The 26,861-nt window shown below is 40.1% G+C and overlaps 1 protein-coding gene across 1 annotated transcript in view; it reads left to right on the top strand.

Moving 5' to 3' along the window:
- The first annotated feature begins 1,028 nt into the window (after window positions 1–1,028).
- EPHA3 (EPH receptor A3) overlaps window positions 1,029–26,861 on the top strand; it is a 239,374-nt gene continuing 213,541 nt past the window's right edge. The window contains exons 1-2 of the mRNA XM_067300459.1: window positions 1,029–1,201; window positions 21,713–21,777. Of these exons, the coding sequence (XP_067156560.1) occupies window positions 1,114–1,201; window positions 21,713–21,777 (153 nt within the window). The 5' untranslated portion in view covers window positions 1,029–1,113. The remainder of the gene's footprint in view (window positions 1,202–21,712; window positions 21,778–26,861) is intronic.

Here is a 26,861-nt window from a genome sequence, read left to right as displayed (position 1 = left end):
AGGTGTAATGAAACGAGACTTAGGGAAAGGCAAAGAAGGATGGGAATGAAATTCTGTTCAGAATATGTTATGTTGGCTTTCTCTATTTGTTAATCTTTGCTCATTGCCCTTCTTTGGGCCGTACATGGTTAAACAAATGGCTAGAGCCCCTGGAGGAGCTTGCTCAAGTGCCTGTGGCTTCTCTTTATACCCAATACCACCTACCGATAGCCAATACCAAGGAAATACCAGAGGGTAGATGTTAAATACAAGCATAAGCGAAAGGGAGGGTCAAGACATGAAACAACGAATGCTAGTAGATTTGGTGAGGACTGTTGCTTAATCTGCTTGGATACTCAAACCTGGGAATAGGGCAGGAGAAGGAAGGGAACCGTCACATCCTGAGCACAGCAAGGACATTGACTTCCCATGGCCTTCTCACTCCTTTGCTTTAACTCAGCTGCGTTTCCAGTCGCTGCAGCGCGGTGCAAACCTGGCGGGGCTCAAGTGGGCGGTTTGGGCAGGCCGCCCTGCCATGCTGTGCCCGGGGACACCCCACGGCCCGGCTGTGACTGCGGCCAGGCCAGCGCCTCCTCTCCTGCCGCTTTGGAGCAGGGCCTCTTAGTACGCACATGCAAAACAAGCAGACGAATCGCTTTGGGTCGCAGTAAAATCTGTATTTGACCCCGGTGTTGTTTAAATGCGTTCCCCTTTCCACGGAGGCACTCCGGGCCGCGCCGCTTGGGAGGAGAGGTGCCCTCACGGCGGGGGAGCGGCGCAGGAGGGCTGCTGCGCCCCCGCCTCCCGGGGCCTCGGGCGGGCTGGTGGCGCGGAGCCGGCCGAGGGAAGTCCCCCGCAGCCCCGAGGCTGGAGCCTGCGTTTTCGAGGCGGGAGCTGCGGCGCCCGGGCGCCCAGGTCCCGCGGGGCCGGGCCGGGGCCGTAGCCGGGCCGGACGGCGGGCGGCGCTAGGGCCCGGGGCGGCGCGGCGGCGGGGCGGGGCGGGCCCCTCCTCGGCGGCCGCGCGAAGGCGGGCGGCGGGCGGGCGCGGGGCATGGTGGCGGCGCCGGTGCGGGCGCGCAGCGGTGGCATGCGGCGCGGAGACATGCGGCTCTGCCTGCGCGCTGCCCCGCCGACATGGACCGCCGCCGCCTGCTGCTGCTGCTGCTCCTCGGCGCTGCCCTCCGCGCCGCCGGGCGCCTGACTGCCCGGCCTGGCAACGAAGGTGAGCCGCGGGCCGGGCGAGCCCAGCCGCGTTCCGCGGGGACGGAGACGGGGACCCGCTCCGCGCTCGCTGATATATATTTTTCTTTCTCTCTCTCTTTTTTTTTTTTTCGTCCCCCCGTTAAGGTGGTCCCGGGCGGTCGCGGCTGCTTCGCCGCGGGGCGGCGAGTTGGCTTTTTCCTCGCGCTCCGCGGGCGCGGCGGAGTGGGCAGCCGCCTGCACGGGGCCGGGGGTGTGCGGCCGGCCGCGGAGAGGCAGCGCGCTGCGCGAGTGCGGGCGCGGGGCGGCGCGCGGGCCTCGGCGGGGTGCGCTGCCCCCCGCGGCGCGCTCTCTGCGCTGCCCGTTTGAATTCCAGCGCGGTGGTACCGCTGCAGGTGCCGGTTCCGCCTGGGTGCGGCGACCGTTAGGGACCAACTGCCTAACGGCTCCTGCGTGCCTCGCCGCGGAGCGCGGACAGCGCCAGGTACCGGGCTCGCTTGCTAGTGCCTGCAGCTGTGCCCCCAAGGCTGATGCGGGGCTCCTGTCCCCCTCTTCCTTACTGGTAACTCGGTTGTGCCGCGGTGGGGGTTTGATGGGTCTTGTGCGTCAAAACTTTTAATTAACGTTAAAGAGGAAGGAAAAAAAAAAAAAGAGCTTGCTCCCTTGTAAAATCTCTCTTTTTTTTTTTAATGTCAGTTTTTAACCTGTTAAAATGGGGTGCGCGCATGTGTAAATTTTCTGAAACAAAGCATAAGTATTTTATTCTCCCTTCCTAGAGTAATTTTTTAAGATGAGGTTTGAGGAAAATATATGTTAGATTGCGGGGAGAAAAACTGTGCCCATTAGACACTCTTTGAGAAAAGTAATTGAAGTACTTTTTAAAAAAGATGTGACCGTCTGTTCCCCATGAATAAAAAGAAATGCAGCTTTTGCTCGCTTCCACAGCAGACACAGTCGGTGCGACTGGGATGTCCAGTGTAATTGTCTTTATCGATGAAATCTAGAGGCTGGAGGTTGTGAAGAACTTCTAGCAGCAAACAGTCATAAAAAACCCTGCACCTGCTCAAATTGTAGCATTTGCGTGGAGAAGAAGATATACAAGCTATTAAAATAATTGTTTCTCATGTACAAATAATGCTGATGTATTTATTGATATTCTGGCTGTGGGATAAGGCAGTGGGCTAATAGCATTAAATCATTTTTGACAAGCAAAAAATTAATATAAAAGCAAATAGGAAAAGATTAGAACTTTACAAATCCTGGGTAATCTTAAATCATCTGTGTTTATTGCTAGAAAGAAACCACAGAACCATTTTATCATAAGAATAACATTTCATGTGTTTGTATGTTTTATGTAAATATATTTTACATAGGTAGTGCTTTAAAGCTTACCTAAAAGAATAGGTTTTCAATAGTTGCTCACTCTTACGTTGCTCTCCTGATATATACTAATTTAATAAATATTGTCGCCTTTCACAAATGATTTTTCTGGATTGAAAACAAGCATGTTAGTAGAGGATTATTCTTGTCTTATTATTACAAAGCATTTTGGAAACATATGTTCTTCTGTTAGTCAGCAGAGCAGCTCTGCCTCTGTGCCAGGGGCAGACAGACACAGTCTGTAAACTAACACTAATTTTGAAAAAAAAAAAATGCTAGAGCATTCAGGTTTGCAGAAAAAAACCCCACTTTTTTATTTCATTTTTTAAGATCACTGACACTGAGAATTGAGAAAGAATAAAAACGCTGGTACCACACAGAATGCGCATTAAGCATACTTGTCCAAAGCAGCTTTCACTAGATACTGCTTCTGTTCCCTGCTTTCAACTTCAAGAACTTGTAAAGTATCAGTAATATTTTCAAAATAACTGATGAAAACAACAACATAAATGCAGTTAGTAGACAATAACCTGCTTTCATACGCTTACTGTTTTGAAAGTATTTTGCTATTCATTCTAAAAAGGAACACTGACAGTTTCTTTTAAAAATTATGCTAACTTTAAAGTTTTTCTTAATTTTCATTTAGGAAAGATCAGAGTAGTTTTCTTATTTATTTACAAAGTCTTTAGGCTGATATGGTGTGTTTAGGAATCTGAATTATTATAATTAGCTGACACACTAATTTGTTTGACAATCAAGCATTAGCATGTAATTTTAAATAACCTCAGAAGGTCAAGCTTTTCTTCTTTAAATAATCTTTTTTTTCCACCCCTTCACTTTCTTCCCTACTTTCAGTATCTTAAATTATCCCACCAAAACTAAAGAAATATGTTTCTGCTGCATTTCTGTGCTGGATATTTAGAGAAGTCTCTGCCATTGTTGAGACTGAAAAAGATATACTTTGGATAGAGAATGTTAGTACAGGCAGATAGATGAAAATATGTACTTTTTTCATATACCTTAATATAAAACTACCGTTAAACATCTCCTTATGGAGTATTTTAACAAAGGCTGAAGCTCATTTTTAGTGCCTTTATATAGTTTTGTGTAACTTCTGGGGGGCACGTGAATGTTGCAGTAGACATGTTACAGGAGTACATTCAGGGCTACCAGTAATATTTCCTAAATATATTTGACTTGAAAGAGTTGATTCTATTTTTTAAATACAACTACAGTTAACATTTATGATTAATATTAAAACTGACAACCACTAATATGCAATGGGAATGGATGTAAGGGAGGGGAAAAAAGGATGAGAGGGGTGAAGGCAAGCTCTTGGTTTTCTTCACTTTTTATTACTAAACGCAATCCATTTTTTTGGAGTGCTTGATTATTTGTTAATTTGCTTCATCACAGAAAGGTTTTTTTTGTATTTAGGGTTTTTTTTCTTGTTGAAACTACAATTTTCTGCTAAGTTTGTTTTTTAAGCAACCCCCTGTGCTCATTGTAAAGCTGTATACTTTTTACCTACATAATCCCAGAAGTTCAAAAAGGTTCTCTAAAGTTCAAATTTATCTACATACAGCGGTAAAATGTGTGCCGTTTTCTGAGAGGCAGGAAAATGTCAGGAAGATTTAACATCTAACTTTTCAAGTTTCGAGTCACAAACAGAACCCTGTATGTGCATAGAAACCACATGTTCTGCTGTTCTGTTCTTTTGAATTTTTTTCAGGGAGGGAGGATTGTGTTCTTTTTCTTAGAAGGATGCAATTTCTTTCTGAACAATTCCTATGATATCAAGAAATTGCATGGGCTATATCGTTCTGTAATTTAATAATTTTTCTCAATCTCTTCTATAACTATATTGCCTGCCCGAGGGTACCAGCAACCTTAATTTCACTGTTTTATAACCCACAACAGTTAACACTTGACCCGGGTCATTAACAGGATTATCAGCAAATTTGTTTAAGCTTTTACTGACAACCTGAATTGCTTCAATAATATTTTGACTGTGCAGACAGGAAACTTCTTGTAACCTCTCAATCTAGCATAAAATTAATTTTGTGTGAACATAGCTACCAAAAGATCAATATGGTAAATCTACTTAAAGTACTTGCTTTCAAATAGTGTCTGTTTTGGTTAACAGCAAGAAGGTTCTAATCGGTCTCTATTTTCAGTCTATATTGGTTTTGAAGATGTGGTTTTATCTTTTATTCACTCATTACCATCTGAGAGCTGTGCATATCTGTACAATTAAATTCACCATTTTTATCTGTGCAAGTCTCTGTTAGCGCTTAAAGACACTAAAGATGACTTACTGTGTTTTTGTAGTAATGACAGCTGTTGGCATGTTTTTGAAAAATGCAGTGTTTGCATGTGGAACAAAATGTCTGACCAACTTTTGCACATAATTTTGGGAAATGCTGGAAATACTGGAAACTTCAGTAGAATCAAAAGGGATTGTATGGGAAAATGCCTTTTGCAAATCTTGTTTTACTGTATGTCAGGTATTATTAGGTCAGGGCAAGTCCTGATGTATCATGGCACAATTGCTAATTATGCTTATAGCTTGCTGTTGAGTGTTTAGCTGCAAAAGAATTTAAAAGTAGGTTTACAAATCTTAATATACTGCATTTTTAAAATTTAATTTCAGAAAGCTAAAACTCCTGAGGGTCTAGAGGGCTATTTTTCATACAGCTATATCTTATTCAGGACTTCTGTGCTTAATTCCTAGCTGTATGGTTAGACAAATAATGAGCATGTTTTAAAATTCACACCAAGTTGTTTTAAAATGCTGTGCAACAGGAAAATGAAGTTGAGCAAATTCCTCATTTTATGTCTATGTTTTGATAGCATGCTCTAACACGCGGAAAAATTTATTTTCTTTTCTGTTTGTCTCTTAAATTTATCTTGACTTACTGCGGATTTCAATACAGCATACTAAAAAGAGAAGTCAGTACGTTGTCTATAGCAAACTTAAAGCAGATGTTTGAAATGCAGAGAAATCCAAATGGAGCACTGCAATTAATTCTCATTGCAGCTAATTTGAATACATGTATCAACATGTATCCAACAAACCAGTCAAAGCATAGAAACCTGTAAAAACTCTCTTCTGTATTTCAAACCTTAGGAAATAAGGCTTCAGGGGCACTACCAGAATGAAAACTGTTAAACAGATAATTGGCATGCTAAGTTTAGCAGTTGTTTACGTGAAATCTTCTCATATCAGGAACATGCTCTGATTGAACTTAAATTTTTCATTCCCATCTGGGAAAATATGCAAATTAGTTTTAATTGTTTTTATCAACTACAGGAGTTAACTAAATTGGTATTAGTACGCTTACTTTTGATTTTGTTTCAAAATTTGTAAGTTTTCCTCAAGGAGAGTATGTAATGGCTCTTGTTCTTGTAATCCCCACTTGATGAAAGTTTAGAAGTGCATATGCAGGTGTTCATTTTCTTGTTTTCAGAGCTCTGGATTGTATCACCAGTGAGGGTCACTACAGAGCTGTTACCAAATACAAGAGTACAGTCTGTAGGTTTTTTTTCAGAGCCTGATTTAGTTCCAGGAGATTCCTGTAACTCATGCAGGTATAATGGATGGTACCTGCCGTTTGATTTTCTTTAATTAAAAAAAAAAAGGTAAAAGGAGACATAATCATGTCCTTGCATTTGTTAAAGTTCAAAGCTATACTCAGTGGGACTAGAATTGAAACACAAATAGTCGCATCATTAGCTTAAGGTGCTGAATTTATTAGACTAGTCTAGAGGTATCAATGTTACATAAAACTTCAGAGCCGGGGAAAAGGTATTTCACAAAGCCATCACGTTTCTGAAAGATAATTCCAGCATCTCAGAATGGAGTGAGATGCAGGGATTCTTTGTTTTTTGTCCTTCCCCCTGCCCCCCCAATACTCCATTTCTTATGTAAAAGAACATCATTTGTTGAAGCATTGTTGAAAAAAAAACATTTATTAGGGAGGAAAAGAATTGCAATAGGAAATGATACAGTGAAATAGAAGATTATTTTGTGTACAAATGCCTGTGACTACTACTAAGTGATCCATTTTGCTAAAAATTCATTGAAGTGCTACAGCTGTTCTTATTTCCATAAACTTTAGAGCAGTAGGTTTTATTTTTTATATTTAAACAGTTCTAAACAAGAACCAAAAGTTAACAGAGAATAGTTTAATTCAGAAGATGAGATACAAACTCCCAGTGGTGTAATTTTGGAAACAGAACATGGTAGTAATTTGCTGGGTTAGGATCGTATTCCCCACTGGTAGCCTTGTGCTTCTTAGTTTCCTAAATGCTTGATAAATCCTACCACAAATATTGTTTAGCAGTGTGAAACCAATGCAAAATGGAAATTGGGTCCCTTGGACTGAAGATTGCTTTTAAATTTCTGCAGTGAATGGGTGACAGAAATAAAGATACAGCAATAAAGGTAATCCTGTCTGAAAGAAGTCTCGGGACAGTGACAAAAGAGCTCCAGTCTGTGAGAGTGGCAGGTAGAATGAATGAAACGCCAGCCCATACGGTCTTAAATTTGCAGAGATGTTATTAAACTAGACACACTGTAAGCAGAAACTTTAGTGCCACACTCCTTTTTTTTTCATAAACTACTGTATCCTGCTGTTTCAGGCAAAATATGGAGGAAACTCCCATTAATCTGCTGGAAAAATATTGATGAAAGAATAATAGCAGCCCAAACGAACAGTGGCTGGAACTTACTAGCAATTAAGCAAACAATAGGATGAATGTTGAGGTTCAGTCAGGCCAGTTTAGTGTAATATATTGTGGAAATAGTGACTTCGGTTTTTACGGCTGGTTGCTCATACCATTTTTGTATCTACACTTGGATGCAGAAATTCACATTGCATTGGTCTGCTTTTTAAAATAAAACGAAAAAACTGCTGAAGTATAGTTGTCACATGTATGAAGACAATAATTTAAAAAACAATCTTTTAAGTTGTTGCCTGAGAAAGTTTGTATGGTTTTGTAGAAAAACTAGAGAGAAGAGTTACTGTTTAAATAAATTATAATTAAAGCACCAAAATATCTTTTGCTCCATGGTAGGCTTCCCACAAACTTTGCTCCGTAACAAATAGCAGAGAATGACTGACATGGGGCTTCTTGATTTAGTTGTTGAGAAGCTAGATGGAAGCTAGAGTTATTTTGCTTTGTTTACTGTTTTGAGAGGCAAGGCTTTTTGAGAGATTTTTTTTGGGGGAGGGGGAAGAGGACTAAGGAAGGAGAGAGGTGGAGCAAGATAAAGTGAAAGTTTGAGCTGAATCTGAGAAAAATCAGACCAAAATCCAAACTTTCTCCAGTTAATGACACTGTTTGGAACCCAGAATTCATTGCTCAAAATGATCGAAACACTGAACAAAGCACAAATTAAGAAATTCCTCGCCTCCCTGAAAGTCTAAGCTTTGTTTACATTAGTAAGTTTCATGACTGTTTTAGCAGTGGTGCATTTCTACAGACTGCAGTTTAGACAGAGTGGAGGCATTTTTATCATTCTATTTAATCTTTCTGTATTAGGTTTTTTTTTCCTTTTTAAAGAAAAAAAGGAAAAGAAAAGCAAATCATGTCTGTCCAGCATTAAAAGTTATGACCAGCAGTGAAGAACACCCACTTAAGAAGTTTATGTCTAAATACATCTTGAGAATGTAAGGTCCCTATCCTGCAAATATTTTTCTGCCAGAGATGATTACTGAAGAGAACAAATGTGCTAGCAATGGTGAGAGGTCAGTTTTCCTGAAGAAGCAGAAAACAGCTATGGAGAATGTACTGTAGTCACCCAAACCCTACAGGTTAACCCAACTGTAGGGAAACCTCATCAGTCTCTCTTGCTCCCACCCCATCTACCCATACTTATTCTTTCTTAGATGCCAGTGCTTTTTCTTCTGGCCCTTCCCTTCCATAAATTGACATTCAGCAATGCAGGGTGGAAGGCAAAGATCATCTTTTTCTTCCCTGCTGATTGAGAGGACCACATGTCCATTCCTTCTTACCAAATGCTGTTTACTAGGAGAAGGGAGATGCTTTGATCCTGTAGTTTCCTGGAGAAAAGACATAGGAAAAGAATTACTCATCTAATGACATTGCTTTTCCCTAATTGGTTGGTTGTGTTGATCCCCAAACCTGGGTGGCAGGCTGAGTTAAAGCAGGACTGAGGGTGTTCAAGAGGCTGAAAAAAAAGTTGTCTATGCTAACCAGGAAAAGCAGTGGTGGAGAAGAGGCACGAGGAATGTGCTTAGTTTGTGCAAAATAATTGGAGCCTGAGCAGTCTGTGGGAAGGAAATGGCAGTAGAGGAGTGAGCAGAAGATAGAGGTCTGAAAAACTGGCTTATGGCTAGATGAGAATACAACAGTCATTTAAGCATTTACCTTTGTTATAAATATTTGTATTTCTTGCATATGGAAATAGTGAAGAAAGATGTTAGCAGGTTTTTGGTTGCAAAGGCAGCAAATGAAGTCAGCAGCAATTCCATTTTTCATATGGATAGCTCAGCACACATGTTCTGCATTAATTACCTCCATAAATTCTGTTAACCTGGCAAACAATGAAAATTTCATGTTGGTGACATCACTGTATTGGAAAATAAAACTGGTTTTAGCATCTTGATTTTCTCAACATGACACTTGAAGAGATTTCTTATGCTATTGGCATTTGTCTCCCCCAATTTGCACCAAGATGTTTAGTCATTTGCTCTGTGGGTTTATTTTATCTGTGGAGTAGCTGTGTAAGGACACAATCATTTCACAGGCCACGTGAGCTGAAACTCTTGATTCATAAGAGTCTTATAGAGAAGTAAAGGTTGACAAAACTCCAACAGGATGCACCTGTGTAGGTGACTTGCTGACTATATTATATCAGGATTTTCTGAATTCTTTTATAGGTCTTAACTTCTGTGTTTCAAACTAGGAAAAAGTTATGGGGGGCGGGGGTTGTTCTTCTTTTGTTCTTCTGTGTCCCATGTAAGAAATTTTTTTTAAAGCAATTTTTTTTCCCCTAAAATTTGGCATGATGCAAGTTGATTCACTTGGGAATATTGCGGCCTTTTTAACAAATGAATGGTTGTTTACAGGTCTTGCACTCCAATCTCGGCAAACTCTGTCATCAAGGCACTGTTGATGTTGTTGATCGATGCAGGAGACCTGCATGGATGAGCAAGGAGCTCCTGGCAAAACTCAAACAAAAGGAGGAAGTATACAGAAAGTGGAAAGGGGGACAGGCCACTTGGGAGGAATATAGGAATGTTGTCAGAGTATGCAGGGATGCGACGAGGAAGGCTAAGGCCTGTTTGGAATTAAATCTGGCGAGAGATGTCAAGAACAGCAAGAAGGGCTTCTTCAAATACATCAGTAGCAAGAGGAAGACTAGGGAAAATGTGGGCCCTTTGCTGAATGGGGTGGGTGCCCTGGTGACGAAGGATGCAGAGAAGGCAGAGTTACTGAATGCCTTCTTTGCTTCAGTCTTTACTGCTCAGGCCAGCCCTCAGGAATCCCAGACCCTGGAGGCAAGAGAGAAAGTCTGGAGGAAGGAAGACTTTCCCTTGGTGGAGGAGGAGTGGGTTAGAGATCATTTAAGCAAACTTGACACCCACAAATCCATGGGCCCTGATGGGATGCACCCATGAGTGCTGAGTGAGCTGGCGGATGTTATTGCTAAGCCACTCTCCATCATCTTTGAAAGGTCATGGAGAACAGGAGAGGTGCCTGAGGACTGGAAGAAAGCCAGTGTCACCCCAGTCTTCAAAAAGGGCAAGAAGGAGGACCCAGGGAACTACAGGCCAGTCAGCCTCACCTCCATCCCTGGAAAGGTGATGGAGCAGCTCGTCCTGGAGGCCATCTCCAAGCATGTGGAGGACAAGAAAGCGATCAGGAGTAGTCAGCATGGCTTCACCAAGGGGAAATCATGCCTAACCAATCTGATAGCCTTCTATGATGGAATGACTGGCTGGGTAGAGGAGGGGAGAGCAGTGGATGTTGTCTGTGTTGACTTCAGCAAGGCTTTTGACACTGTCTCCCATAGCATCCTCATAGACAAGCTCAGGAAGTGTGGGTTAGATGAGTGGACAGTGAGGTGGATTGAGAACTGGCTGAATGGCAGAGCTCAGAGAGTTGTGATCAGTGGCACAGAGTCTAGTTGGAGGCCTGTAGCTAGCGGTGTCCCCCAGGGTCAGTACTGGGTCCAGTCTTGTTCAACTTCTTCATCAATGACCTGGATGAAGGCACAGAGTGCACCCTCAGCAAGTTTGCTGACGATACAAAACTGGGAGGAGTGGCCGATACCCCAGAGGGCTGTGCTGCCATTCAGAGAGACCTGGACAGGCTGGAGAGGTGGGCGGAGAGGAACCTCCTGAAGTTCAACAAAGGCAAGTGCAGGGTCCTGCACCTGGGGAGGAATAACCCCCTGCACCAGTACAGGTTGGGGGTTGACCTGCTGGAAAGCAGCTCTGCCGAGAAGGACCTGGGAGTGCTGGTGGACACCAAGTTAAGCATGAGGCAGCAATGTGCCCTTGTGGCCAAGAAGGCCAATGGTATCCTGGGCTGCATCAGGAAGAGTGTTGCCAGCAGGTCGAGGGAGGTGATCCTCCCCCTCTACTCAGCCCTGGTGAGGCCACATCTGGAGTACTGTGTCCAGTTCTGGGCTCCCCAGTACAAGAGGGATGTGGCACTACTGGAGCAAGTCCAGCGAAGGGCTACAAAGATGATTAGGGGACTGGAACATCTCTCTTAGGAGGAAAGGCTGAGAGAGCTGGGCCTGTTTAGCCTGGAGAAGAGAAGGCTGAGAGGAGATCTTATCAACGTGTACAAGTATCTGAAGGGAGGGTGTCGAGAGGATGGGACCAGACTCTTTTCAGTGGTGCTAAGTGACAGGACGTGAGGCAACGGGCACAAACTGAAACACAGGAAGTTCCATCTGAACATGAGGAAAAACTTTTTCACTGTGAGGGTGACAGAGCACTGGACCAGGTTGCCCCGAGAGGTGGTGGAGTCTCCTTCTCCAGAGATATTCAAAACCTGCCTGGACGTGATCCTGTGCAATGTGCTGTAGGTGACCCTGCTTGAGCAGGGAGGTTGGACTAGATGATCTCCAGAGGTCCCTTCCAGCCTCGGCGATTCTGTGATTCTGTGATTTGCTGTAATTTCTGGTGGTTTCAGGACCTTGAATATGTTTGAACTGCAGCAGTGGAGAAAATTTCTGTAACCTTAGTCGTGGGTGCTACACGTGTTGAGATGTCTTTTCTGAGACGCTTCTCGGTGTCTAAAATTCTAGAAACTGAGCGTGTCTTGCTAGTTTTTGAATTCTCAATTCACTTTCAGTAAATGTGGGCACTATGTTTTGATGTAACACCACATTTTTTCCTTAAGTTGCTAGAAGCCTTCCTAAATGGGGGTCTTTGTGACACACTGATAGATCCCAACTCTGTCAGAGCCACAGAGGACCCAGTTCTGCAAAACTCTGATGGATACTGAATATTATTTTTTCCCAAAAGAAGGAATGCAGAAATTAAAAGGCTCAGTTGTGCAATGTGCTTAAGCCCTTTTGAGAAGTGCTTTAGCTCTTACTGAGATAATTTTGGTAACATTTCTTTTTGGGTTTAATTACACAGACATAGGCATATAGTGATGTTTTATGTGTCCCTGAGGATCTGGGGCATCCAGGAGGACTGGCCGATGCGTCACAACCTAAGAGAGACCCACCTTGTTCTAGGCTGCTGAAAGGCAGGAGGTGCTTGTGTTGAGGTAACTGAATCTCTTCCGTAGTTTGTTTGTTTATTTATTTATTTATGCCTGAGAAGGGTGAACTTGGTTTTTCCAATTTAAACTCCCTTTTAACATGGTATCTCTGACTTTGCATTTACACATTTAACACTGTGCTTTGCTGATGCCAGATTTAACACTAAAGAAGTAGAGTAGAATGAGATTTGGAGGATTTAGACTTGAATGTGAGTTCAGTTGAACAATAATTCAGATGTGTAAGGGTTTTATGCCTCTTTTGTAGGAGGTACTGGTAAAAGACCATCAGAGCAATTGGTGTTTAAAAAAAAAAAAAAAAAGGAAAGAAACAATGCAAAGAAGTGAAGGCGACATAGTAATTTGGAACCCATTAGGATAATCTATTTTTAGTTTTTATATTCATGTCTTAATGAAAAGAACTGGCATATATCAGCTTACAGGAAATAGCCTAATAAAACTGAAACCTTATTAGGCCTGTTTGATAAACATTGCATTCCAGCCCACCAGTCATATGTTTTTGCATACTTGGAAATTGAGCTTTACACTGCTTTAACAATATCAAGAGAACTCTCATGTTTCAAGCTGATAAAAAAGAAATAAAATCTGTTTTGGTTACATTCATCCATGAGAACGTTCTCTTGTAAGCTGGGCAAAGACTGGACAACTGACAATTTAATGCAGACAGGTACTCGGAGAAAAAGCAGTGGGCAGGTTTGTCACCTCACTTCTACAGAGGAGCTGCTAGTTCATATATCATCATCTGTGCAAAAATGGTCTACCTTTACTTTCTCTTTACAATGACCAGAATAGCTTCTGTAAGTTGCCAAGTTACGTTGTTTGAGTATGTCTGCATCCCTGTAGACTCAATACAGATTGACTAGAAAGTAAACTCAAAGCTTACCTATTCTGCATAACTGTAGCTATTGCTTGAATTCCCTCCATGATGGGATGAAGGGGAATAGCTTTTGGTGTTAAGTCAACACTCCTACATTTTCTAGCAGCAAAATGCTTAAGTAATTTTCTGGTCTACTGTGAAATCAGTTCCAATTTTCTGTGCTTAAAAACAATATAGTTCTGACATTTTGCACTCTGACACCTTTCAGGTGAGGCTTATATTTTTGGGCCTGGTTGTCATTGTCCTGCCTGTTCAGGAGGCTTAAGATTGTATTGTCCCTTCACTGTGGTCAGGCTTCATATTCAGTGAGAGAAGGAAGATACTGGAGCACTTGTGCTGCATGTGGAGTGCAGGCGAGGAAGAGCCGGGACGGCTGGGCTGGGGTGCGCTGTGAGTACAGCGACAGCTGCGGCCAGCGCAGTTGGAGCCGCAGCAAAGGGGGCACAGATGTGCTATTGATCTCCGGCCTTATCAGGATTCGTTCTGTGCCAAGCCAGCAGGGAGAGGATTGCTGTGCAGTCATAGATCCGCCCTTATCAGCTCTGTTCTTGAAGTTTACAGTCTGTGCTTTTATTTATAGTCATTCCTATATGCTCACTGCTGTACTGTGTTGCCTCCTTTACAGCAGCTTTTTGAGAGAAACGTAGGATAAAGTTCCTGTTTGGCTGCTTCACTCTTCATTTGTAGGAAGAACCAAGCTACCTGAATCTGGCCCCAGAAGCTGTTAGGGAGCCTGTTAGATGAAAAAGGGTAAAATCTGGGAGGAAAGTGAAACTCTTTCTCTTCAAAAGCTGAAGACAACTGCCATAAAAATAGAATTTGTCAAATAACTGGCCTAGGAGGCTTGCAGCAAGTAAGCATGTTTTATATAAGTAATAATCCACAGGATAACTTGACAGTCTGGTATTGCTAGTCTTTTGTCTTTTTAGTTAAGATTTATAACACAATCTTTTAGTTTTGGAAATAGTTTGTAAATTATTTACCAAACATTTTAATTAAAATAATGGAGGTTTGGGCTCCAAGTGTCCTTTCATGAAGATTCTTGTGCTCGTTTTTAGGGCAGTTGATTTTTAATCCATTTTGGTTTTCCCTTGTTTGTTCTTCTTTCCCCCCTGCCCTGGAGGAGCTCTTCAGTCAGCAATTTAACCACAGATTGAACGTGACAGTTGCCAAATTTGGAATGTTCTGCACAAAATCATATTTGTATTGTACAATATAATGGCATAGGCAAGAAGGGTTGAAAGTGCAGACCTCACAGTGTTATGCCTCTCGAAGGACTGTAATCTGGCTTTGAGCTGTAGCAGAAATCTCCCTGAGAAATCTCACATTTGGAAGAAGAGAGTTGTTTAGTAAATGGGCCACACTTTGTTGGCACCTGAATTGGGGGTGCATTACAAAGCTCTGCTGGCTCTTTTTAGGAGATTTATGCTATGAAGCATAGTATCATCTTGCTTCCTTGTGTGCCCCAAGCAGAGCCAGTGCATGGGAACCTAGCAGATCTTTCTTATACTAAGGTGATTTTCTTCTGAGCATTTGCAACAATAATTACATCTTCATTACAACAGTTGAGGAGAAATGTGGAACCATAAAATCACAGGAGAGCTGACTTTTTATTAATTAACAAGTGGCAAATTGGGCCCCAAATCTGCTTCTTGGAACCATGTTTCATTGTTGAATAGTCTTCCATGAAAAAGAAATGTAGCACTGGTTAGCATTGCTTCATGGAGTAATTTCTAATCTACTGGATTTTTTGTTTGTTTGTTTGGGTTTTGTGGCACACCTTAGCAAATCTTGCATTGGCATGATAACTGATCCCAGGTGTTCATCATGGTGAGCACATCAAGGCATAACTTTGGCCTAGCCAAGACTCAGCCTGTCTGTTTGTAGGTGTTGTTTCTAGCCTCAGAATAAACCAAAGATGTAAAGCTGATCTGCTGCAGCTCTTCTTACTTTACTTCTGCTACTCATGGGGTAATGGAAAGTTGAGAATACTCAGATCTGTACTCATAGGTGCATAAAAATCCAGGTGCAAGTTGTCTTTGCCAGAAGGAGGCCACCATTCTAAAAATGTATGTCAGTATTTACACTGACTCCACTCTGTCCCACCCCAAAACCAAATTCTGGCTAACTTCTTGCCGCAAAATATTTTCTTTGCTTCTCAGAAGTGTATGACACATTTCAATTATGGCCATTCCCCATTTTTTAGTCACATAGCAAATCTAATTTTTCCTATTTGTTAGCATTTTTTTAATAACTAGTGTGTTTCTAAACTGACAGTTTGATACCAAACAAGAAAAGACAAAATAGCTTTTTGTGATTTTTTTTTTAACTTTTAAAATGGAAATGCTAATTATCAGAAGAAAAAATATTTTAGCTCATTGGTTATTATTCTGTATTTTTTATGTGTAAGATGTGGTTTGGAAATACAGTGTTGAAGTTGCTGTTTGTAGTTTTCTTCTCCTTTACATTCTGAAAGTTGTCTCTTAGCAGGCTTTCCTCCCTGTTTCTGAGGAAGTGAGGATTAACTCTGGCTGGTTCTACCTGGCATGACATTTGTTTGTTTATTTTTTACTGGGGAATGTATCTATACTGTGTTCAGTTCAGCATAGGAGTCATTACTCTGCAGGTTCCTGGAAATGCTGCTGCGTTCACTCTGTATTCAGGTATCTTGTTAGTTTTACAGTTCTTTTTCTTTCGGTGACATTACTCCTGATAAAACCTGCTATTAGTGAGCCTAAAGTCAGGCCCTCTGCCGTCTTTCTCAAACTGGAAGTAATTTCTGATAGTGTGAGGGGCCTGGATGTCAGATTGTGCTCAAGCCCTCATTCATCATCTTCTGGATGCCAGGAAAATGAGAGTGAGTGAGCTTTGCATTTCATGTGAATGTTCCTGTTCCAGTTGCTGGGAAGAGATTCATCTTTATCTCCATGGCACAAATGTGTATTGTGGAAACTAGTCATGCTTTCTCTTAAAACTGTGTACTTTGTAGGCCAGAATAGTCAGGCAAGAGAGAGAACGTGTTCTGAATAGACATTTTGCCGGTATGTTGCCATATGGCAGAAATAGCTATAGTGTGCAGTACAGTGAGCAAGGCTGTTGTGTGAAAGGACTAAGTCATTGATTTTTTTCAAAGCTAGAACTGGTGGTTGCTTACTTTGTAGAGCACTGCAATATTTAATACCAGTACATTCTCTCTAGTACTTGCCACTGGTTTAAAAGCAAGTTATTTACATGATATGAACCAATGTAGTATGCTGCATTTATTAGAGAGCTCTTGATCTTTTTCTTCTTTTTTTTTTTTTTTTAAACTGTTTTATGAGAACTCCTCTGTGTCTCCTTTAGTATGACCAAAGATCATTTTTAAGGCATTTCATAGGAAAGAGTTGTTTATGGCAGCAGAACTGCTCAGCTGCCATAAGAGTTATCCATAGTAACTGACTGGTCAACCTCAGAGATTTTTGTAAGAGTTAGCTGAATGACACTCAAACAGTTTTGCAGAATAAGGAAATATAAGGAATGCAATTGAGGTGTGTGAGATAGTACATGATGCATAAGCTTTAGAAGAGCTTGGAAGTCCTGATTCTCCTACAAGTGGCCTGACTTTTACAACAACATTTTTACTCTCTTCCAGAAAGCAATAACAGTTAGGAAAGAAGAAGAGTCACTGACTTTACTGTGGGGGCATATACTCTGTTCATCCCTCTTTTTCCATTTGCCAAGCTCCCATTTAAATATATGAGCTGTGGATAATGAGACCTTGAAGTTAGGGCCATATCTAACCTATAACTGCTTATGCAGTCGCGGTCTGAATTGGACCAGTTGTTTTGAAGTACCTGGTTGTTACACTTGCAACAACAGAAAATATGCTGCTACATGAAATAGCTTGATCTTTTCTTTGCCTTTTCTTAAGCTGAACAATTTATTTCACTTCATGTTAAGTAACCCACTATGTGTCATGAAGGTGGAGGTAGTTATCGAATGGAGGAGTAGTGGGGAGGGTTGTGCTGCTGTGGCAAGTAACTCATGGCTGAAGGTACACACGTTGCACAGGACAAAGAGGGGTTAGAAACCCTTTCTCTCTCATTCCCCCTGTCTTCTGGTAAATATGTGACTATGGGCAATCGTAATACTTCTAAATGTGGACTTTCATTTAATTTCAATTGTATGTGGAAAAATCCTTTAGGGTGGTACTGGTGAATGCCGGCTGATGATGATCTGACTTTATATCTCTTCATATTACACTTCATGAATTGATCAGATCAGTCTTGTGGGTCAAATATGTTACTTTTTGTTGCACTAGAGTACACACAGAGTTGAAATAATTTGAGCTGAATAATCGTTATATGGGTCAATTGCATCTGTAAAATTTTACTTTTTTTCCACCTAATCCTACAAATCCTTGCAAAAAAAATTTAGGTAATGAATATCTAATCCATTTTTTTTCTTCAAGCTCACTGTAGGGAAATTGCTATTTTTTTTTTCTTCTCTCATTCAGTTTCCAAATTCATAAGTGATACTAGGACACATGATAAAATGTAATAATTCCTCCTTCCATATCCTTGTGTCAGGGCCCCAGACTACTTCAGCCTACAAACTCTGTATTAGTTGTTCGTTCTTTATTGAGGTATACAACTTTCTCTTCAAGTCAAAGGAAAAATGAGTATCATAGAAGCTTTTTGGGGGGGGTGGGTTTTTTTTTTTCATGTGACCACCCAAAAGGAAAGATATTTTTCATTTTAGACATTATGAAAGAATTGTACATGAAAATAAATCTTTTCAAGGTTTTTCTTAAGAGGGGATAAAGTACTCTGTGTACAAATTTCATTTGAATTATAAACAATTCCAGCAGTCAAGGACTCTGCTGTGTGTTCCTGCATGCCTATTACATGATTCTTCTTAGGCAAATGATAAAGATGAAAGGTAAAGCGACAGACACTCCTTTTGTCTAGGTGGTCAGTATATTTATGGTTTCTTTCTTTGGGTGTGTGTGTGTTTTGTGTTTTTTCTAGGTCTTTTCTTTTGCCTCTCAGCATTTCACACATACACACAAAAGGAGTAACTGGAGATCTTTACAGTCAGTGAAAACTGTGTGGCTAGATAGGTGAGGGAACTTTAGGTTTTCTGATCTTGTTGTAAATAGGAAATGTTTACTTAACATGGCAACCTTTGCTCCTTCCGGAATAAATAAAAACTGATAGAATAAGTTGAAGCATGTGCAGTACAAAAGCTGATCAATATGTTTAGCACAAAACTCCTTATTAATAAAGTTACAGGTCTGGAAAATAGTTTTTACCTTACTTTTTGTCATGAATGGGAATATTCATACCACCCTTTTTAGGTATCTGGTTTGGATGCTCTGACTCGCATTTGAACTACAAGCCTACCATAGTCAGTGTGAATTTCTCTTTTACTAAGTATTTTTAAACTGTAGTGAAACATCTATGAACATGATAGAGTAATTTGCCCAGTGGCTCCTGTTTGAAGGTGATAAGGGAGATAAGGAAGGTGGAATGAAGGAGAAAGGAAGCACATAGAGGAAAAAGCTCAACCTTTATTGCATTTATGTTGCATAGCATAGTTGTATAATGAAAATGTTGCTGGTAAGAATTTAATTTTATTAAGCTCCTGTTCTGTAATTTGTTCAGTCTGTCCAGTTAAAAGGCCAGTATGAGTTGTGAATGCTCTTATATACATGAATACTGGTATTACAATAATGGGAGGAGGAGAGGACAAATTATGCAACAACATGGAACTTTATTTGTGTGGAGTTATAGGGCTATCTAGGAAGGGATATGGTATGTGTCTGAAAGAAACGTGCTAGGCACGGAGAGTCTTCCCTCTGCTGAAAAATTGTTTTTACTGTCACGGATTTGATCCCAGTGTATTGTAACGCAAGTGGAGTAGCTTCAGCAGGAGAGATTGAGGCAGATCTACCAGAGCTACTCTGTCTCTGTAAAATATCTGTGAGACAGGGTGGCAAGGCAGGGAGACTGGCTCCCTGGCCTGGTGCCTGGGGTACCCACAGTGGTGCAGGATGCCTGGCTGCCACTGAGTCTTTAACTGCCCCTCATGGTCGGTGAAATAGCCCTATCCTAATGCCTGTGGGTACTTTCCATAGGTATACTCTGTAACCTGTGAACTGAGACCTTCTCTGAGAGATAGGTTATACAGGGTTGACGTAACTGAGGTATATGAGAGACCTGGACAGTGATCATGACTCTAGATCACACTAACTTCTAGGCTGTTCAGTAAGTGGGGAGAAGGAGAGTACCACCAGGTTGTGAATGTATTCCCTGTTTTTTTTTCCAGATGAGACTGAATTTGGACTGAATTTATAAATTTTAGAGTGGCTGCAAGCATGTTTTCACAAAGCTTGCTCTTAAAGTGTGTGTGTGTGTGTGTAAAAATATATATAAATAAAAACTCAAGTTTACTCCTGAGTGATTTGCCTTGGTAACTTACTGCCAATGAATTTACCTCAGAAGTCAGGCTTCCTTCACCGCCATGTACTGCAAATGCACAACAGATATATCTGTCTTATCCAGGAGATCCATAATCTATGGGAATTTGTAGTCACAAAAGCAAAAAGTAAACTTTTGAATTTTTATTAGTCCTTCCTATTATAGATGCAAGCCTTACTTCAGAATAGTCTGCCTAGGGCCCTATGCACTCAGTAAAGGACTTTTTTTGTGTGTAGATGATTGAGAATTTAATTATCAATAATATCAGAGCTGAAGAAATGTGGAATCCTGGATTATGTTCTTTCCGTAAGATTAGCAAAGATATTTTGGTCTGTTTATTCATTGATGGAGGTAAAAATTGAAAATATTGTTGTTTTTCTTTTAAAATGGTATGTAACTGCAGGGGGAATTATTTTTCCTTCCACAGATAGAAGAATAGCTCATTCATTGCAGTATAGCACTGCATGTGCACACATGCACAACATATGTACATGTACACACACAGAGTCACAGGTGTATATGTATGGTTGTTTATAATCTTGTCTGTTGTCTAATTTCTGATACTGTAAACCTGCTTTTCTGCACTGTCTTTCTTCCTGTACATTCCAATAACAGGAAAAAGTGCCTTGGTAGCTCTATTTTTAAGTGATGTCCAAAATTAAACAGCAAGTACAGGAGAATGCCAAATTAATACAAATAGCTCTACTTAGCAGATTTATAGATAATTTCCCTAATTTTTCCCTTCGTAGTTCTATTCTTCTATTTTCTCTGAGCACCAATACCCAGACCATCTGGTCCTGGGAACAGTGACAACCCTTCAGGCTTACAAATAGAAGCTGAAGCTGCTTAGACTGTTGCAGTGGCCATCTCTAATAGATCCATCATACTGAGGTGTTAAAATTCCCTTGCATGTGACAGGATTTATTTCTTTTCTCACTGCAATTTCCATATTTAGGGGAAAAAAAAGGCAAAGAAAGTAAATCTAAATTGCAAATAATAAATATTGAAGGTACATGAAGCCATGCAGTCTTGAAATATACTGTTGTCATGCTGCGTACTAATACTTCACTGACTTGTACTTTTGTAGAGACTATGATTCTTTGTACCAATTCACCTGTTCAGTTTCATGTTAATACATAAATTGTTTGTTAGGGAACTTTGTGATTAAGCACTTGTAGCTGCTACGTAAAATGGCCAGGATAAGGAACAGAATTTATTTTTGCACATGTTAAAAACATAAGTAAATACCAAGAAGAATATCCTTTAATGTGTTTGTTTATATGTAATGTTTTAAAATGGATATAAAAGCACTGTGATTTAATTGACTAGAAAATGTCTATGTCAAACTGTTTACAAATAAAATCTTCCTTTTTCCTCTGAAAATTGGTATGATAATGATTAGATTAGCTATGAATTGATGGCCCTCTTTAAGTTGCTATATCTGAATTTTGTAACATTGTAAATAATTACTTTTTGTATCTAACATTGCAGGAACGTTTAGAAAACAGTTCTCTACTACAAGGCAATTTGAGAACATACTAGATCAGAAAGAAGAAAGAACTAAAGGAATGACTTTAATCGGAATTCATTATTTATTCTTGTATTCAAAGAAAATTATATATGCCAAATACAGGCCTTAATGAAATAATGATTAAAATATTCAGATCTCACCTATGTAGTTAGATGTGTTGACCCAAATATCAGGCGTCCAAGGGGAAAACGCTGTAGTTTATGCAGCTGATAGAGCGGCTCTGTTTTCACCCCCTGCTGTAATTAATTTGGATGGAGATACATTGTTTACTTTTGTCACTTTTTTGTTTTAAAAAGTTCCTGTGTCTGCTGTTCATATAATGTTTTAACATAAACAAGATGATCCCTTTCATTTGTCTTTTTCTTTTTTGTAGCTATCTGCCAGGCCACCTGAACAAATCAACTGCTTTACAAGGCCCCAAATAAACACATCTTTTAGTACGGGCTAACTGAGGTTAACTGGACAGAGGCAAATGAAACTCATTCCTCTTCGTTTTGTCTTCTTTTGTAGTTAATCTGCTGGATTCAAAAGCAATTCAAGGGGAGCTGGGCTGGATCTCCTACCCATCACATGGGGTGAGTTCACTAGACTGTGAAATGGAAGAGTGCTGCTACAGACCAATGTGCTATTTAACCATTGTTTCCTCTTCAGGGAACACTGTGTAATAGCTGTGGCTCTTTGGAGCTTCAAAAATAGTCTGTTCTAAACTTGAAATATATGGCTTATATAGCTATGGTGCCTTTTCTTTAGAATATACATTGCGCTGCATGCAATCCCCATGAAGAGATCACTCTTATTGGAGAAAATGAAAGGAAGAGGTGCACTGAATAAAAAATTGTCAATAAGTACTGTTCCTTCTGCTATCACAATGTGTATTTCTAAAAGATATCAACCTATTTCGTAGTATTACTTGATAATTTATTCAGATGAAAATAGTGGAAGATGAAAAAATTTGTGGACATACGTAAGCAGGTGATGTAAGTACTCATTTGACAACTTTTGTGCTGAATTGTGCAGATATTTTTATTTCTGAGTTAAAATGTTATTAGAGAAATGTCTAAATAATTCTCTTGAGGGAGTTTTTTTTGTATTTATCTTGTTTCCAGATCAAATGAAACTGAACATTCTATTTGGATAAGTAAAAGTTTAGTCTTAGAGGGTCTCTGCTTTTGTACTTGCCAACTCCACATTTTTACATATCGTTTGCTACTGGTCTGCCTCTTTTTCAGATTTTTGCCAACTTAATATCAGGGTATAGCCATCCAGTGGCACTGATAGGTATCTGATCACTCCCCAACTCCTTGTCCCTCCGTAGAATATATGCGTGTGTTTGTGCGTAGGAACAACCCCTCATTGCTTGCTCTTTCTACATTGTGTAGCACTGAAATGGAAGGAGAACCCCACTGCTTGTATTCTGCCCCCGAATGAAAAAGCCCCAACGTCAGGAGCTCCCCTCACCCTTGGAGAAGTCTGTGCCTTCTTGAAACAAGGAGCTCAAGTACTTGTGGCAGCTCCTCTCGCTGCCCTGTCACGTGTGCCTCCCCTTAGATGATACTTTGTTTCCTTCCCCTACGGTAGTCTTATTTTATTGCACTACCTTTGGGATGACAGTTGCTCGCAGTTTTTGTGTGTCTATCTCTGCCTGTGTCTCCTATCCCATGAGTAAACCTCTGCCAGCTCCTGCTGCCACTTCTGCTTCCTTGGGAAACGTCCCTGGTCTTGATGAGGGCTAGGAGCTTCTCTAGCCTAGCAACTGCTATTTTTTCCAGATCTAATGCTTTTTGAATTTTGAATGTTGTCAGGTATTACTTCTTGATCCTTCAGCAGCTTTGGACAAGCTGATTCACCTTTATCACTTTTACAGAGATTAGTGATAACAGTACTTTGCATCTCTGCCTTATGGGATTTAGTTGTTAATATTTGAAGTAGTGCCTTATTGATAATAAGTGTTATGCAGGTGTTTAGAAGTATTTAAGGATTACTGTTTGGTTTATTTTTTTGAATTTGTACATAGATCTCTCTCTGTGTTTGTGAACAAATTGTTCCCTTCTCATGGGGAAGAGGTGGGAAGAGAGTTCATGTTTCTTTCTAGTGGCTGTTCCTGCTGACTTTTCCCAATAAGAAACCTTTATAAACAGGATGTCCAAGAGGGAACTCTCCAGTAATTTCTAGCTCATCAGTTTTTTTTGTCTCCAGTTGCATTTTTTGATTTTGTTTTGCAAAGCCTTTTTTTTCTCTCGCAGCCTCTTCTGCTTTGCTTTACTCTACTCCTCTGTTCATCTCCCTGCAGCTGTGCAGATCTACTGCTTTGCTTTCTGCAGCTGTGCCTCTCTTGCCTTGGATGCCTAAAGCAGTTGGTAGGGAACGATACAGGGTATCTTGGGGGCTATAAGAAAAACAGATGTGCTACATTACCCCAGCAGAAAAGGCCCCCAGATCTCTCAAAGCAATTTTATTAGCTTTTGCAAGTCTGTGTTAGGTAAACCCAACACATCTCATCTGTGTGTGTCTGTGCATGCTGTTCTTACTTACTGTAATATCCATGGATATTAAAGCTAAAGTAAACCATAGAATTGGACTGATGTCTTTGCATGTTAATGAAATTTTTACGTAAAAATCACACGGTAGTAAATTAATTTAGATCCTGCATTGTGAGCAGTTCTGTAAGAGAACTTGGACAATAAACTGTAACCTTCAAAGTACTGTGAAATTTTAAGCTTAAATATTGAAACATGAGTGTAAAGTAAAATAACATCCTATCTGATATAATTTTTGCTGTGAAAAGATATAATAATAGGCACCTCAAACAACATAGGAAAGAGATGCATTCCTTTCACAGCCCTTTATTTATATTCTATTAATTAAACCTGGTAAATATGGCTGCATCTGCCTCCAAGCAAACTAAAATATGAACTTAAACTTCAGTGGAAAAACATTGTAATAAAGATGTCGCATCATATTGAAAGATTGCTAACAGCACAGTGATGATTTACAAGGTAAAGCTAATAGAGACACACTTGAGGCTGTGATTCGCAAATGAGAATATTGGTGTTGTGCCAATTCTTCTCCAAAATCCAGCAGTGTTCTCATCTGAAGCCATAAATGCCAATGTGCTGAGGAGGGCAACTTACAAATTTCTAAAAATTAATTTAGATGAAGTATCTAAACCTGTTACTAGGTTAAATCATTTTACCTGAGCTATATATGAAGCTGGTTGACTTCTGGCAAAATGACCCAAGCTGGCTGTCATTTTTGGCATTTAGTGGTTATTCTTTATTCTTTTTTTTTTTCTTTCTTTTTTAAGTCTGACTTGACTTGGGCATTTATAATAACAGCTTTCCAGAATTCCTGAATATTCATGTTCAGATTTATAGCTCATTTGTATTCAAAGATTTCTGTGTCCCACATAAAAACACTGTGATGGCAGTGTTTTAGACCGTGGTTAATAATATCACCCTGTAAGAATGTGATCTCTCCTCGAACCATCCCACACAGCCACAATCTTGGCGTCAGTAATGCTGATCTGGTCAAGCTCATTAAAATCCCTTAAGTACAAAACATTGGCCCTTCTAGATAGCTAAGGAACTGAATTAAAAATATAATAGCTGGCTTTCCTGATGCTTGAGCATGATTGGCAGCAACCACAAGGCCTGTATCCTGTACTACCATCTCCAGCACCTGCCTAGGCAACCTTTTTGTAATGCCAATCAGTCAAATACCAGTTCCATTTCTATAGGTTTCATTAAAGGGGAAAGAAAGAAGAGCTACTTAGTCTGTGCAGAGTATATTATTGATATGCTGATTAAGCATAACGCAAGTGATCATTAACTGCAATTCACGTAAATTACAGCAGCACAGATGTGGGGGTTGGGAGGATAAAAAAAGCAAGTCACTTTAATAATATACAATAGAAATGTGATGGATAATTCATACAGGACAAAAAGAGTAGAGTCTAAATCCTGCTCTGCATATTCATGCAAGTAGTTGTATTGGTTTCAGCATTTTTTTTTTTTGAAAGATGTTTGAAATTTGACCCTAGCTCAATGGGTTTGGGGAATTTTCAATAAAATATCTTTGACATAACTGTGGTGCAGCGTTCTCCAGTTGCATAAGTTGTGACTGGATCTTTTAATGTTTATCACCCATATTTATGGAGTTGAGATTTGTTGGGTGCTTTTTTCTATTTGTTGTGTGGCTGGTAGAAAAGTAAAGAGAAATCATATTTATCTTGTCTCTGCTTGTAGCTAGAGAAAAGAATACCCTGGCATTTATTATTCTCATGTAATAGATAATTGTGGGGAAAAAAATGTCCTGTACATGATCAAAGTTACTAAACTGTGGGCCAAATTTTAAAAGATTGGCTGGGAAATAAAGATATTGTCTTGATCATGAGAGCAGTTTTCTAGGTCCCTGAATTTCTTCAGATCCATTTGATCTCTTTGAAAGCTGAGGGTGCTCAGTACCTTAAGATTCAGGGCACATAGTTGAGCTGCTGACTGTACACTGAAGTGCTTTGAAAATCTGTCATGAGTAACTTTGTTTATTCTTAGTTCTCACTCATGATCATTTGGACAAAGCAAGTTGACCATCTCAGTAATGGAAACTGTTTTCCAGGTATGAGAGAAGGGTAACATTCTTTGCTTCTGTAAAAGTTTGTGCTGGGAAGGTCTGAGCATGCATGACTGAGGTTAATGAGAATTTTTCCATCAACACAAATTGGGTTAAAATCCAAAATCATAGTGAGAAGGAGGAAAAGTTTTCCTTTTTATATTTCAAAAGCCTGAAAATAGTTTATCATGTTAGAATGTATTACTGTCCACCCATGAAAATGACAGTCTCCCTAGCTAAATTTGTTCTGCTTTCAATAGTCTGCTAACACGGCACTGTAGAAACTTTCTGGCCTTTTTTTTTTTTTTTTTTTTTTTTTTTTTTTTTTTTTGTAGAATACCAGGGACAAAGTGACTGAAGAAGAGTCTGAATAAAATATATGTTTGGATATTCATAACAAGATGCAGAGAGAGAGGAACTTACTCATATTTACCTGTGATTAAAAAAATATATATATATATATGTTTGGAGAGGGGCTATTTACTATGGTATGCTCAAGTAAACTGCTCCAAGAATCTGTATTCAGTGGGAACTAGAAGTTTTTCTGTTTGTTTTGAAAGAATTTTTCAAGATTAATAAGTATTTCTATGAGCACTGGAAATAATGAGGTTTGTTTTCCTACAGCTTTGCATCTTGTGGTTAATTGCATGCTCCGATTGAAGCTTTTCTTGCAGTTGGTTGTTATGCCAGTGGATTTCATGGTATCATGCTTCAGCCTTCACCTCAGCTGGGCACACTGGGAGTTTCTCTTCCCTGCACAGGTTTCTGTTTTCACACTGCTGTAGAACTGCAGGACATCTCAGCCTTCAGTCAAACTTGAAATTGGTCAACAAATACAATGGTAATGAATGAGCTCATGCACAACCTAAATGTAGTTTGTTTGTTTTTTTTTAAGTTAACTGATTGACATCTTAGTCTGTATTCATTTTCTGTCCCTACACGCCAAAGCTATCTTGTCAACTTACGAGTAACACCATTTTTGAAAAGAGGGATATTACCAAAATCACCAGGCTATTGTGAAATTTTTATTAAAACACTTATCATGTTTCAA

This window comes from Apteryx mantelli, chromosome 1 (assembly GCF_036417845.1).
Source record: "Apteryx mantelli isolate bAptMan1 chromosome 1, bAptMan1.hap1, whole genome shotgun sequence".
Taxonomy (NCBI): Eukaryota; Metazoa; Chordata; class Aves; order Apterygiformes; family Apterygidae; genus Apteryx; species Apteryx mantelli.
The sequence above is the reverse complement of the archived record's forward strand: the minus strand, read 5'-3'. Positions and strand labels throughout refer to the sequence as shown.